Source organism: Astatotilapia calliptera, chromosome 10 (assembly GCF_900246225.1).
Source record: "Astatotilapia calliptera chromosome 10, fAstCal1.2, whole genome shotgun sequence".
Taxonomy (NCBI): Eukaryota; Metazoa; Chordata; class Actinopteri; order Cichliformes; family Cichlidae; genus Astatotilapia; species Astatotilapia calliptera.
Window position 1 is genome coordinate 24,846,749 of NC_039311.1, and position 14,868 is coordinate 24,861,616.

General features: G+C 40.8%; 1 protein-coding gene across 1 annotated transcript; it reads left to right on the forward strand.

Moving 5' to 3' along the window:
* The first annotated feature begins 213 nt into the window (after nt 1–213).
* kctd7 (potassium channel tetramerization domain containing 7) lies at nt 214–14,206 on the forward strand. Its single transcript, XM_026181099.1, has 4 exons — nt 214–530; nt 2,304–2,473; nt 8,027–8,205; nt 10,264–14,206. The coding sequence occupies exons 1-4, from the start codon at nt 225–227 to the stop codon at nt 10,638–10,640; spliced, it is 1,032 nt and encodes a 343-aa protein (XP_026036884.1). The 5' UTR covers nt 214–224; the 3' UTR covers nt 10,641–14,206.
* Nucleotides 14,207–14,868: the final 662 nt, after the last annotated feature.

The window sequence follows — 14,868 nt, forward strand, 5'->3', positions numbered from 1 at the left end:
AACGTCGGGATTAAATTTTCATCTTTTTCCTACCTACACGTTGCTGTCGCCGGAGGCGGGGTGCCGCTTCTTCCGCTTTCGCTCCGGTGAAAGCCGGACTGGCAGCTGCTCGGGCCACACCCTCCGCTCCTGCCCTCTCCTTCTTCTTGTTGTTTTCTGTACCAACAGTCGCGAGCTCTGCTTTGTGTCGTACCTGCCTGGCTGAGAGCTGGCCCGCCGCGCGCATGCAGCAGAATGGCTCGAGCGGTTCCAACGGCTCTGACGGTTGCAGCAGCAGAGAGCGCCAGTCTCTGTCCTTCAGCCCGCTGCCCGCCGCTACGCGGGTGAGACGCTTCATTCAGGAGAGACGGACGCTGCCTCTACCCAGAGTGATGGTGGTATTCTCGGCCGCTGGGGACACCGAGAAACCGGGCGATGCCATGTCTAGCTCGGACTCTGTGGAGGACGAGTTCCGAAAGCCGGCCTCCCCTTCGCCGAGCCTGACTCTGAGCACGCCACTCCGCTCCTCGCTGAACACCCAGGAACAGGAGGTAGGCCTCTTTTCCATGAAAAAAAAAAAAAACAGTGGCACAAGCCACCAAACAACACAGCTTCTAACATAAAGAAAACTCATTAAACACCAACTGCAGGTACACTCTCATAAACATCCCGTTAATTATAACCACCTTATTACTACCAAATAACAACACCGTGCTGATGGGTATACATATTTATCCAGAGGTCAGAGGCTGGTTGAGCTGCTGAATCCTGTGATGATTGGCTAGCAATTGTGTCACATGACTGATGGAGCTAAACACAGGCACAGCAGGTTAATCATCTTAACCACAGGCTGCTGAGACCTGCTCACACAGCAAGATTTTCTTAATCTGCAATAGAAAACAAAGTAATATTCATTTTCTTATTGCACTTAGTGAAAAGAGTGTTCTTGCTTTCATCACACCAGCCCTCTGCAGTTTGTCTTTCATTACATCAATAAATGTTCTCCGCGCCTTCCTCCTTTGCTCTTACCTGGCAGCTAAACATGCTGTATCTGTTTTCCAGTATATCCACTATCCCTCAGCTGCACATACCCAAGCCATCTTAGCCTTGCCTCTCTAACTTTGCCTTTTATGTCATTTAAAGCGGCTGAGAAATATTTTAGTTTCAGATCATCAAGCAAATTGCATGTTAAATAAAGATAACCCAAGTAAATACAAAATACAGTTTTTAAATTTACTTCAAACTATCCAAACCAACCTGGTCTTATGTGAAAAAGAAATTGACTTCCTCCCAAAAATCATAAATTAACTATAATAGTCAAAGATGTCAAAGTCAAGAACATCCGAGAAACAAAGTCACTGACATCTATCATTCTGGGAAGGGTTACAAAGCCTATTCTAAGGCTTTGGGACTAACCACAGTGAGAGCCATTATCCACAAATTTCAAAAACTACTCATCCAGCAGGTCACAAAAGAACCCAGAACAACATCTGAAGAACCGTGGGCCTCACTTGGCTCAGTAAGGGTCAGTAGTTGATGGAACCATGAATTCTGCTCTCTACCAATAAATCCTGAGGGAGAATGTCCAGCCATCAGTTCATGCCCTGAAGGTTAAAAGCACTCTGACTTACAGCAGGACAATGGTCTGAAACACCAGAAAGTGCACCTCTGAATGGCTGAAAAAGGGCAAAATGAAGGTTTTGGAGTGGCCAACTGTGGACTTAAAACAGATTGAGATGCTTTTGCATGAGCTTAATCAGCCTGTTCATGCTGGAAAACCTTCCAGTGTGGCTGAATTTAAAACAGCCACACTGGAAGAAGAGACCCCAAAGAAAAGTGGGTTAAAACTCATCCACAGAAAGACTCACTGTCAGTTATCACAAACACTTAATTGTACTTCTTGCTGCTAAGGCTGGCACAACCACTTATTAGGTTTACTTTTTAAGACAGGGCAGGCAAGTTTGGATAACTGTATTTCCTTCATAAGGGAAATCATCATATTAAAAAGACATTTTTACTGCACCATACATTTTAAAAATAAATCTTCATCAGCTGGAAAGAACGTGATTTAGAAAGTAAAGCTGTTGATGGAGACTGAACCTGACCAGTAAATTATTAGAAGATCTAAACAAATGTAACTGGAATCTCAGATCGGTTCCAGTACATTTTTTGGTGTAATATCACATTTACCTTGGCCTCTTAAAGCCTCTTAAAATGCACGTGGCGAATTTCACTGGAAATATCTTAAAACCTACTTATGATTTGCTTTTTTGCACCGTAAAATATGCATTTCATTTTAAATCTGTCGTATTTCTCCTTTTAAGTTTCCAGAGGTCATCTCTCTAAACGTCGGGGGCACATACTTCACCACTCGCCTGTCCACACTGCGGCGATATGAGGACACCATGCTGGCTGCCATGTTTAGCGGCCGTCATTACATCCCACGCGATGCAGAGGGGCGCTACTTCATCGATCGGGATGGAGCTTACTTTGGGTGAGATTCAAGCAAAGATATTACCATCATTATCAGTGCTGCTGCCTGCAGTGATATCTCCTTATGAGTTTGAGGAAGAGGAGGGTTATATGTGGGAGTACAAAGTTTTTAAAAGGCAGCTTAGTGGAGGACAAACTTTTAGTTTTTGAAAGGTTCACGCTCTGTGATCTGAAGATTTTCAAGCTGCTGCAGACAGCTCATTATATTCTGACAGGTCTCGGTGAATCAGGTATTCTGTGAAATAAATTGGTCTCTTCTGCTAGCACTCAAAGTTGATTTACGTATCTATTTCTGTGCCGCTGCTTTTTCTTATTTGTTGCTTATTTCCGAAGATATAATGTCCATACTGAGATTGTATTTGTGATAGGATGAAAATTGCAGCCTCTGTCACAACATAACACTGTGGCCTTTAGTTAGATTGCTGTCATTTTAGATTATGGAGGGCAGACAAGTTGCGAACAAAGTCAGCAGAAAAGGACTGAAAATGTCATGGATGAGTGGTGCAGAGGGAACCGAGATGCATTAAACAGAAAGAAAACCTTTATTTATCCGAAGAAACAAACTGGAATCAAAAGTGAGCATGAAGGGTGACACTTTCAATAAACAGGAAACGGCAATGGGGGCATAAACAGACCGACAGAGTCACACTGATTACACAGTGAAATCACTGTGAAGATTAGAAAGGCCACAATAAGAAGATGACAAGTACCAAAACTCAATGTCACAAATACTAAAAATCCATGACAGAAAAGGTGTGGCAAATTAAAAAGAAAAAAAAGAGAGTTTACTGTTTAGACATCTCTTATAAAAAACAACCTCAGCAGAGTTTAACAAGACTTTACTGAGATCTGTAAACTCTGTGTTTCACACATAGGTCAGTCATTCTCCAGATAAAATAAAACATGTCTGAGGGGATAGCTGCTTCTGTTTGCTAAGGAAAAATTAGTATTTTTCAGCTAGTTGGTGAATGGTTGCTAGCTGTTGCAAAGCAGTAAAAAATTTGCGATTGCTATGGTTGGAAGCAGATTGCTGCAGTCTCCCAAAGTTTGCCTTAAAGATGCCAACTTCTCTGCAAGCACTTCCCAACTACTGGTGGACCGTTAGTGAAACTTGAAAACGTGCATTGCAAAGTGAAAACTTGAAGGTTTGCCTGCCAAAGTAAAAGTTGCCCCTTTTGAAATATTTTTGCTAAAGCAGTGAGGCTTAGCTTTTACTTTGAAGGTGAACAGTCTCTGCAGAAGAAGTTTTTGGTTTGGCCAGTTTCCCCACCGACTGGCCTCAAGCCCAGGCAACCATTTTCCAATCAATTAAGGAATACATATTTTCCCTAGTGACCAGAGGTTGCCAGGCCAGGTCAGTCACTGGTCAATAAGCCTGCCTGAGTTTGCCTTAAAGATGCCAACTTCTCTGCAAGCACTTCCCAACTACTGGTGGACCGTTAGTGAAACTTGAACAATTGAATTTACAGGCAGTAGCACCCGCTAACAACCATGGACCAGCTAGCCAGGAAAGACATAATTTTCCTTACCAATCAATAGTTGCCACAGGGGCTGGGGTCACCAACTGGTCTCTAGGCCTGTGGCGACTGGAGTCTTAATTAGACTACCTGATTGGTGAGTATTTTGGTGCCTATTGGTTAGCTAGCTGCCTGCATTTTTAGACTAGTGATAGCTGTTAGTAATATTTTATCTGGCTGTCAGTAATCTGTTTTTGCATTAAAGAAGAGTTTGATGTGATAACTAGGGTTTTTTTTTTGTGTGTTGTGGAGAAAAGCAGGAAGGCGATGCTCTTTGTACAGGACAGCACAAGCATGTTATTGGCATTTGCTGTAAGTGCACGCAGACTGTGAATGTATGCAGGAGCACATGTGGGAATGGAATTATTCGCAGATACAGTCCAAGTAACCTGTTTTTTGGGGAAAAAAAGAAAAACAGGCAGTAATAAAAAGCTCAGTGACACAGTAGCTGGGAATGTAACTCTGTCCTAGTTTTAAGTGGAGCTGGAGCCTGTCCTCTCTGACACACAGTGAGCAGTAAAGAGGCAGAGCTGTGGCCAGGAGAGTCCTTAATAAAACCACCTGATCGACAAGTTTACCTGTTTGTCTTGAGTTTAAATCTCAAGACAAACTGAGTAAACAGAAAACACATTTTTAATTCTACAGTTGGAAAGCCCAGCAAGAATGCAACGAGCATTATCCAGAAAAAAAAACCACACAGGGAAGGGCAACTGACACTGTGACAAAGAGCAAAGGATAACTGAAATAATTTTTACTGACACTTAAAAAGGGAAATAGGGAACAGCTGGGTCCACAGGTGAGACTAATCAGGGATAATGAGACAAAGGAAGTAAAATTAAACACAAAGCACAAAGGACACATGACTGCCAAAATAAAACAGGAAGTCAGTGACTAACACTTAGAGAAGACATATATATATATATATAGAAGAAGATGGGTCGGAAAAAGCTAGGAAAACTAACATGAGTAATTATACCAAATAAAACCCAACAAGAATTCAAGTGGAGAGAAACCGAAACGGAGAACTAAAGGCTCAAGAGATATGAAAATCCAATCTAAAATCCAATTTATACCACCAGGAGGGCGAGAACATCATTAGACCCAGTACACACCCACAACCTCAGCTGTTCACACTTCTACAGGAGTCTAAAACCGAAGTCAAAAAGAGCATTAGACTCATGAGTAAAACAGTCAGTACTCCCCCTCCTTCACCTCATCACGACTCACTGTTACTGTACTATTATTGTTATTATTATCTACTGTCACAAAAATCTGGACAGACCTGTTTTGCAAACTTGCACAAGCATAAATACAACTCGGGTTTTTTTAAAACACGTTTCTCTTTAACTCATTTTATTTTTTGTATAGTCATTACTTGTACTTTCTCTTTCCAATGTTTGAGTTCTTATTTTTTAATTTATGTTATTTATAATGACTTTTTATGACTGCTGTGTGAAAAGAATTTGGCAAAATAAGAATTTAATCATACAGTATAAACCCCATGTTTTTATTTACATGCACGTATGACCATAAAAGTACTTCTGTTATTTCTAAATATAACAATAAACAACCTAAGAACCAAAATAAAACCCTCAAATAATGAACAAGAATTTAAAGGATTACACAAACTTTAAATTTGCCGTGATACTAAAGCTACAGCTATTTTGCATATTTACAGTAGTAGTAAAATAAAGCAGGAATCGTTGAAACCAATAGGCTTCATCCTGAATGTACAAAAGGTATTTCAGTGTAAAAGACGGCGCACCAGCACTATCATCCCCAGAGCCGTCCATTGCTACAATGGAAAAGCTTTAAATATGAATACAAGAGCAAACGGAGTAGATGACTTATGTAAGAAGTGGGTTGACCTGAGCTCAGTGCTGAAATGTGTGAAGAGGTGTAATTAAAGATTTAAAAACACAACTCGATCAGCTTGAAAGGCAGAACATACAGTAACTGCATAAAGTAATAAAATGAAAACTTCAGAGGGTGCTGGCACTGCAGGCTGCACACGCTCAGAAGGAGCCTTTTCATTTGGGATGTTTTTAGCCAATTCTGTGCTCTGGTTCCTATTGTCTCGCTGGAAAATAAATCTTCTTCCAGGCTGCTGTTATCTTGTGCACTGCAGCAGCTTGTCGTCCAGTATTTTTCTGCATTCAGTTTATCCTCTTAAGTTCACAAGCCCTCCAGGCTCTGCTGCAGAGAAACAGAAGGAAACCAACTTTTCTGAGTCAGTGTCTCTTAGTGAATCTACATAAAATATGCAGGATGAGTAAAGGAAAAGACATACAGCTATATGAAGAAGGCAAACAAACATGTATGTCTCAATGGCCTGACACCTGGTGTGTGATTACTAGGACATGCTCCAGCACTTTAAATTGGATTCAAAATTCCTGTCAAGATTTCAGTATTGCTAAGGATTTTCTTGACTTGGTACGGCAGTGGCACATCTGGCTGAAAGGAAAGTAATGATGCAGTCACACAATCATTTTCCTCTGCTGTGGAGGCGTTTCTGGTCAACGATTTGAGTATTGTGCACGACGTTTTATTCCAGAGGAAAAGATGCTGTGTTCAGCATCTCCAGGTGATGATGAGAGGTGTGCTACGATCTGTCTGATTTGGGTCAGGTGTCAGTGGTTTTTAGGATCACTCAGTAACACCAAGTGGGTTTATTTTAGTTTGATAATCACTACCTAGATCACACATGGGCAAAGTATGGCCTGGGGGCTGGGACTGACCCATGACAGTCAAGATAAGTGACTACATGAGTCTTTAATGCTTTTTAGCTATGTTTCAATGCAGTGTGTTTGATCAGGGCAGATTAATTTAAACATGTATACAATTATTTTAAGTGTAACCAAATTTTTCTTCAGTTGTCGACTATGTGACCCTTTTGCTTTGTATGGTCCTCTGGAAAAAGTGTTGCTACTGGAAGATTTCTGATTTCCTTTGCAGTTCACTCTTACTATTTGTATTTGCCACTTGTGTTTGAGCAGGCCTTGGTTACACAAAGCCTGTGTTTGCATTCAGTGTTTGCATTCAATCTCACAACCCTCAGCTATCATGTTTACCATTTAGAGTATTAGCTTTTAAATGTATCTGCATTTGTAAGCAATGACCAGTTGCACAGAGCAGATCATCATTAGACATTAAGGTTGACGTGTTCCTAGACTGGATACCTATTGGTAAATCTCATACAGGGACACTATTTAAGCTACATTAGCCTAGCTTGAGGTGCTGCAAGCTTCTTTGAAACCCACCTCCACCTCTGCTCCTTCTTTTACATTGTTTATGATATTAGTCAGTGTCACATCTGTCAAATAACCATAATAATCTTCTTCTGATATGTGTTGTCCTGACTGAAGGGCATTCAAGAACACTTTGTGTTTCTTTTTTTTTTTTCTGCCTTTTACATTATTCCAACACCTGAAGACCTCATATTCAGGAACTGGTCACCTGGATGCAAGGAAATAGTTGCCAGGACTGTGTTCAGACAAAATGAGTTTTATGTTTTGTCTCTGATTAGTAAAAACTGATCTTAAAATAATAAAAATGGCATCAGGATGTGCCAGACTCAGCTGAGGGTTACACATTGCTTTCACAGTTGTTTATGTGAGCAGGATGCTCATTTGCTGTTTCAGGCATGGTAACCTTAATATTGTCTGCTTTGTGCACAGTGCTCCAGGCACAGCAAGCTATTGGAAAAGGATTATTGAATATTTTTCTGCATAATATTTGCCATTTTGTACATTCATCGTTTAACAGATTTTACCCAGCAGGGCTAATCAATATTAAAAAAAAACAATAGTTTCAGCTTTCAAAAGAGGCAACAGTGACAACAGAATAATTACAGCCGGCTGTGTACACCATTTAAGTTGTGTCAAAGCACAGAAGGTGATCAATAATCTATTTCAATCAAGTGTTTCTTCCTGTGGAAGAACACTCTGCATATTGAAAAAGCTCAAACATAACCAGTGACTGCTGGGATTTAGTACTAAGGCTTTTTATCAGTTTATCAATGGCCTTTCCATCCAAAGGGACATCCTGAACTTCCTCAGAGAAGGCGAGCTTCCTCACCGTGACAGAGTGAGAGCGGTATACAGAGAGGCTCAGTACTATGCCATCGGCCCGCTGCTGGACAGCCTGGAGGACATCCAGCCACTCACAGGGGAGAAAGTTCGACAAGCTTTCCTCGATCTGCTGCCCTACTACAAAGGTATCTGGGGAAGTCTGTCCTTCACACATGCAACCTTTGTGAAAGAAAACTTTTCAAAGATGTTGCAGACTGTAATAATGCTGTGACAGCTACACACTTAACTTTTCAATGTGTGTGATGTGCACACAGTGTAAATTATAATCAGTGGAAGCACATTCTTGGGTCTCTGCGACTTCTGAACCAAATAATTACATTTTAGAGCCTCAATATTTAAAGTGTTGTTGTGTTTTATTTCATTGTGTTGAAGTCACCCCATGCTCTTTAGATTAACCTGGCTGTCGTTAGCATTTAAACCCTCAGGTTGTTATAAGTAAGCTGATAGGGGTGTAAAAAAAACAAACAAGTAAATGAATCAAGTCTAATATGAAATTTTTATTTGCTGAAGGCTGAAACAACTTGATGAGATGCAGCTCCTGATAATGAGTTTGGCATATCCTGTGTGAAGTGTAAAGTGTTGTTCGATTAATGGAAGCGAGAATGGCCTCATACCAAGGAAATGGTTTATTTATAAGATGTGAATTAAGGTTCATGTAAAATAAATACAAAATATGACAGGAAGAGAAAAGGAAGCGGAGAGGCTGTACTCGGGCAGATTTATTTAAAAATGGAAGAAAGCAACTAGATTAGACAGTGATTTGAGTCAAGACTGGTTGTGTCCTTAATAAAACACATGCTTTCATAAACACATAAAGTGAGCTATTTATCTGTGGTGCACACAAAAAGCAAATGAAGTGTCTAGAATAATACATATAAAAATAAAAATCCATAAACTCTACAGACTAAAGACTATTCATTTTGAAGTTACCGTGTACCATGGGGAAGTCATGGTAACTCTTGAGTCTTAATACGTCATAAATGTTCTGTCCTACAAAAGCCCGCTGTTAAAAACACATGAAATATTTACACTGTTAGGGAGTAGAGTAAAACTTTAATGTCCCCTTAAGGCATTTGCTTTGTAGGCAATAGTCCAACACAATACATACACACTTACAGTACATATGGTACAATGTACAAAGCTGTTACCATGAATCACGAGGGAGAGAATTCAGAATCTGAACCTGGTGGTGCTAATTTGATGAAAGTCAAACCTTTGCACTGATGCAATCGTCTGAAGCTCATCATATAAAGGATGCTAAAGGTCGTTAATGGTGGCTAATATTATAGCACATCTTGACGAGTTCATCCAGTTTGTGCCGGTTTTTGCACATACTGACCCACAAAGGCTGCAGATTACTTTGTGCAAGTGCGAGTCATTCAGCTGTTATTATTGGTATTATAATTGGTATTGGTATTATAATTATTATTATTATTATTATTTAGATTGAAAAGCATCACAAAAGGCACAGGTTCATGGCAAAAACAAACACAGACATTGATTTTGGTGTTCATAGCTTTTTCTTGTCGATAAGAAGAGGTTAGGGAGTGAGAAAATGCTCGTGTTCTCGCCTTAGTCGACTTAAAAGAGCTCACAGATGCTGTTGCCAAGTGACGACTAAAACCAAATGACGTGCTGACAGTTTTCCTCCTTGAGGAGTCTAAATGCTCTCACTTAGAGAGTTAAAATCACTTTAAGAAAGATGAAAGATGGCAAAAAATTAAAGACTCTCCTGCTGTGGAGTAAATCATCTGCTGTGGCGTTGCCTCTGACAGCGAAGCAGTGGTCACGACCCCGATCACAGAGGAAGCAACAGTCTCTCAGTTCAGCCAGCTCAGCAGTCGCTGTTATAGAAACATCAGATGCAGCCGTACAGCAGATGAGAACATGTATGATACATGTTTATCATCCCAACAATACACATAAGGAAATAATTAAAGAATGGGGGAAGAGGGAGACAGGAAGCAAAATTAACGCAGGACACAAAAGATAACTAACCTTCAAAGTGAAACAGGAAATATCCAGACAAACACGAATAGTAAGACTTAAGGGACCAAAGAGGTACAGAGACAGTGCAAAGAAATGAACTACTACAAATAGTTATTATTTCTTTTTCTAAAAAACTGTAGCTAATTATCTAGCTCCATCCTGTGTATAGATAAATGCTTCTGTTCTCATTTCAGACAATCTGGAGCGTATCGTGGAAATCGCTAAACTGAGAGCCATGCAGAAAAAGGCGCGGTTTGCAAAGCTGAAGATCTGCGTCTACAAGGAGGAGATGCCCATCACGCCGTATGAACGCCCTCTTTTTAACTCTCTGCGCTTCGAACGCTCGGACAGTGAGGCCAAGCTCTTTGAGCATCACTGCGAGGTGGACGTTTCCTTTGGACCGTGGGAGGCGGTGGCGGACGTTTATGACCTGTTGCACTGCATCGTCAGTGACCTGGCCGAGCGCGGCATCACCGCCGAGCAGCAGTGCATCGGCGTCTGTGATAAACACCTCATCAACCATTACTACTGCAAGAGGCCCATCTACGAGTTCAAGATCACATGGTGGTGAAGCTCCATGGCTGATAGGACCAAAGAGCAATGGGATGGATGTTTCACTTTTAACTCAGCCGATACTGGTTTTTGTATTGACGTTGCCAGTGTTTTGTGCTGATGTCTTAAAAATGTGACCCTTTAAATCATGCTGTAAGTATTCAGTTTCCCCAAGATGTTTTATATTTTCCTTCTTGTTCAAGATCTATAGCGTCTTAAAAGTACTGTAGAGAGTACCATAACACACCTAACTCTGGTGGCCTCTAGTTTAACCTCTTACCTTGATTCAGTGGTGTGCAGGTGTGCTGCAATAGATCACCACAGGTGCGCACGTGTGATACACTCATTAGCCTTCAAGATGAGGTGATGCTTTCAGTTAGATCAGTTAGATTACTGTTCAGCCTATTAATAGGTTACTATCCACAAATTAAATTAGGCTGTTTCTAGCAGTCTAAGCAGACATCCCCAGACCTACCTCTCTCCCAGCCACCTCCTCCAGCGCTTCCTGGGGGGACACAGATTTTTCCAAGCTACCCGAGAGACATAATCTCTTCCATTTGTCCTGGGTCTGACCCGGGGCCTCCAGCCTGTTGGACATGCCCAAACACCTCACCTGGGAGGCGCTAGTGAAATGCTGGAACCATCTCAGCTGGCTCCTTTTGATGTAGAGTAGTAGCTTTACTCTGAGAAACCCACCCGAGGGTCTCAGCATTAACATTGAGTGAGAGACGGGGTACCCTTGGACAGGCAGTCAGTAAATCAGAGGGATAAAACAGAGACTTATGCTCACATTTACACTTACAGCAAATTTAGAATCACCAGCTAAGTTAACAAGCTTGTCTTTGAACTGTGGCAGGAAACTGGAACACCTATGAAGATGTCACACAAAAGGCCCCGTGAGGTTGCTCTCAGGTGGTAGCACTGACCATCGTAGCACCAACCTGCACTTTGGTCATTTTTGGAGTTAATGTATTTAATTAAATGTCAAAGCAGGAAATGTTTTGGCCACATACATCATACCTATTGTTTATTGCATGTATACTCAGAGTTATTAACAAATGATGAAGGAAATGCACATCATGCACAAATGGCATGGGTGAAAGGCAACCTGTGTAGCTGAAGCATATCTACTCTGTTAGACACATGCGGATGGATGGATATAAATTTTCTGATGGAAAGATTCACTTCACTTTAAATGACTAAAGTAATCAACCTACCTTTAAAAAGGAGCACATTTAAGTCATGCAGGAACTCTGAGACCAATATGTACAATTATGTATTAAACATAGAAAAATAGAAACAGTAGTGCTTCACGATCAGCTGTGCACATGTAGCATGCGAGCAGGTGGATTCCGAAGGAAAAAAAGCATTGTTTCCTAACATGGATCAATTTGAAAGTACGGCTGCTTCTGATGTAAACCGCTGATCGCTTCATATTTAATCCACATGGCTTGCCGCATTGTCTGTTAGACTTACAGTTTTAGGAAACATCAGCCAATGAAGTCACAAGTACACCTGTTGTACTCACACCAGGTGAGGGTGAGTCCAGTTTGTTTGCTGCGTGCTGTGCCAAGGTGCAAGTAAGTGAGCCATCATTGCACTCGGGCACATTATGCATATAGTGTGATCACCTATCTGCACTCCAGCACAGACCTGTCAGTGCTTCCTCAGCGACAGCTGCATCCATGTGAGGACAGCCTGTCACCACTTTCCCAATTATGCCACCAACAGTTTTACTTGTGCACGGTGCCCCTTGCGTTCTCTGCAGCCTTGCTTCCAAACACTGTATGGGGATGAAGTTTCTCTTTTACAACAGAAAAAGACGTTGGGGAAAAAACGTAGGATGAAATGCTGGTAGTTAAGGCGCCAATTACAGTAGTCTGCATCTGTGCAACCTGTAGTTATATTTCTAGGACACATATATCACTCGATTAAGGTGCGTCCCCACAGGATAAGAATGTAGAAAGTCACTGACATTCAATGAGAGCGAGGGATAACATTGATTTAGTTGTGACAGGGAGCATCTGAAGCCTTGTTATCACCCATCAGCTACAAAGCGATAGACAGTGAGGAAACTGTTTCCTGTGTGGACGACCTAAAAGATAGCAGAATTTCACTCACCAAATCTAAAACCCAGACGCGGTCTTGGATTAGCAGAGATTATTTAATTCTATTAAAAATGCTCCAAAAGCCTCTAGAACAACACAAAGACCTTTAAGAGGTCGAGTTCAGTGAATACACTTAGTGAAGGTCAAGCCACGCCCTGTACAGTTGATATGAAGGAGGGAAATATCCACAGTTAGTGCCAACCTGTAAACATATTAATGCTGTGAAAGTGGGTATTTTATAATGGGAGTCTATGGGGACTTTTTGCCTTTTGGAGGCAGCCTCAAGTGGCCACTTGAGGAACTACAGTTTTTTTCCACTTTATGTTTTTGGTTCATTTTTCAGCTCTAAAGGTTGCTGCGTGATTTTAGCTCAGCTGAAACTCAGCACTGTACTTACTCAGGTCCACAGAAATTTACCCGCCAAGTTTAAAAACAGTTGAGGACATGCAGAGATTTCTTGAATCATTAGCTGACTTTATCCACCATGTACAGAGGAGTTAAAGAAGGTCAGGAATGCCATGGTTTTATAGAAAATCAGCCCCATTTAAAATCTGATAATCTCGACTCTAAGTGTGTGATTTAAGTTTGAAGGTTGTTGGTGTATATCTATGATGACTTTGTGTCCGAGCCACCAGCAGTGCTGTGGTTAAGCAGACAAGCTGTAAGAAGTCAGTAAGACGTCTGTGATGTAACCACAGATCGACTTTAAAGGCCAGCTCTAACCGTACCATTATGTATGTTTATGCATTAATTCATTTCCTGATTTATCAGTCTGACTGTAGCTTTGGTCTGACCTGTGTCAGGGTTCATGACCCACCACATTTCCAGAGCCATCATTTGAACACATGCCCTTATAGTGGATATTGTATATTGTGATTAAACTGAAGTCAGATGTGTATATTTTAAGACTAACTTGCTTCAGGTGTAATCTAGACAGAGTATATTTTCATTAAGCTGCAAGTTTTTAAAGCTATAAGGAAGCTGGGGCTGTATCCATATTGCCATTCACAGTGTGGGTTGAAGGAGTTTGTTTTATTGCACACTAATGAATATTTGTAGTTAATGCAGCAGATGTGAAGCTGTCTAGAATTCAGAAATATTTGTTAACAACCTCAGTTGTTATTTTTCCACCTCTTTTAACACTGCTGTACTTTATAAAGTCAGAGCACCTTGAAAGTTTGACATCTCCAAGTTTCACCTCAGTGTCGCCTCACTTCAGTTATCCTTACTAAGAAATGCAAACATGCTTATTTTATTGATTATGCAGGAGCGATGCTACATTATTTCCTGGAGCACTACTTGTAACTTTGTTTTTACAACATTGTGTTTGTTTATAGTGTTTTATTTGGTTTCTTATCTGTTTCTGTTAGCTTCCAGGAAGCTCTGGTTATATATTGTCGACTTCAGTTTGTTTGTATTGTGAAAGACTAATGTGTCATTTTTATTATTTATGGTAAAATTAAAACTGTTAAGTGCATCCACAACTTTGTTCCTGTTTTATTGACCATTCTGTGGTGAAGATTTGTAGGAATAAAGTTAAATAAAATATTGTATTTATAAAAGAGCGAATAACATTTTTAATGTTCTTACACAGCTGTGTTCAGAAGTTTACACCACCATGCTTGACAGTTTGTACAGTGTTCTTATGTTTGAAAGCCTCACCTCTCCTCCAAACATACCTCTTGTCACTGTGACCAAATAGCTCAGTCTTTGTCTCATCTGACCATAAAACTTTTCTGCAGAAGGCATTTGGCTTGGCCTCTCAGTCCATCACAGTGGACAGTGACAGTTTTGGTCTTTTTCCAGACCTTGGCAATATGGTGACATGTCAAATATATAGGTATATACAGGTAAATTTATATAATTATAACTTCAATTATGCTTCTTAGATCTTCAGTTCCTTGGACTTTCTCATTAATCTGAGTATTTGTCAGTCCAGTGATGTCAAACAAATCCTTTTTATGCTGCAGAAATCATTAACAGCCCAAAATTACCACGATATTGATGTCCAGGATGAGTGGAATGAGGGCAAGCACCTTAAACTACTGGATGCTACTTCAGCAAGTCAGCTCAATCCTGCCAGCAATGGTGAGTTATTGCCTGGATTTTTCCAGCAATGCGAGTGGAGACCCGGAGGAT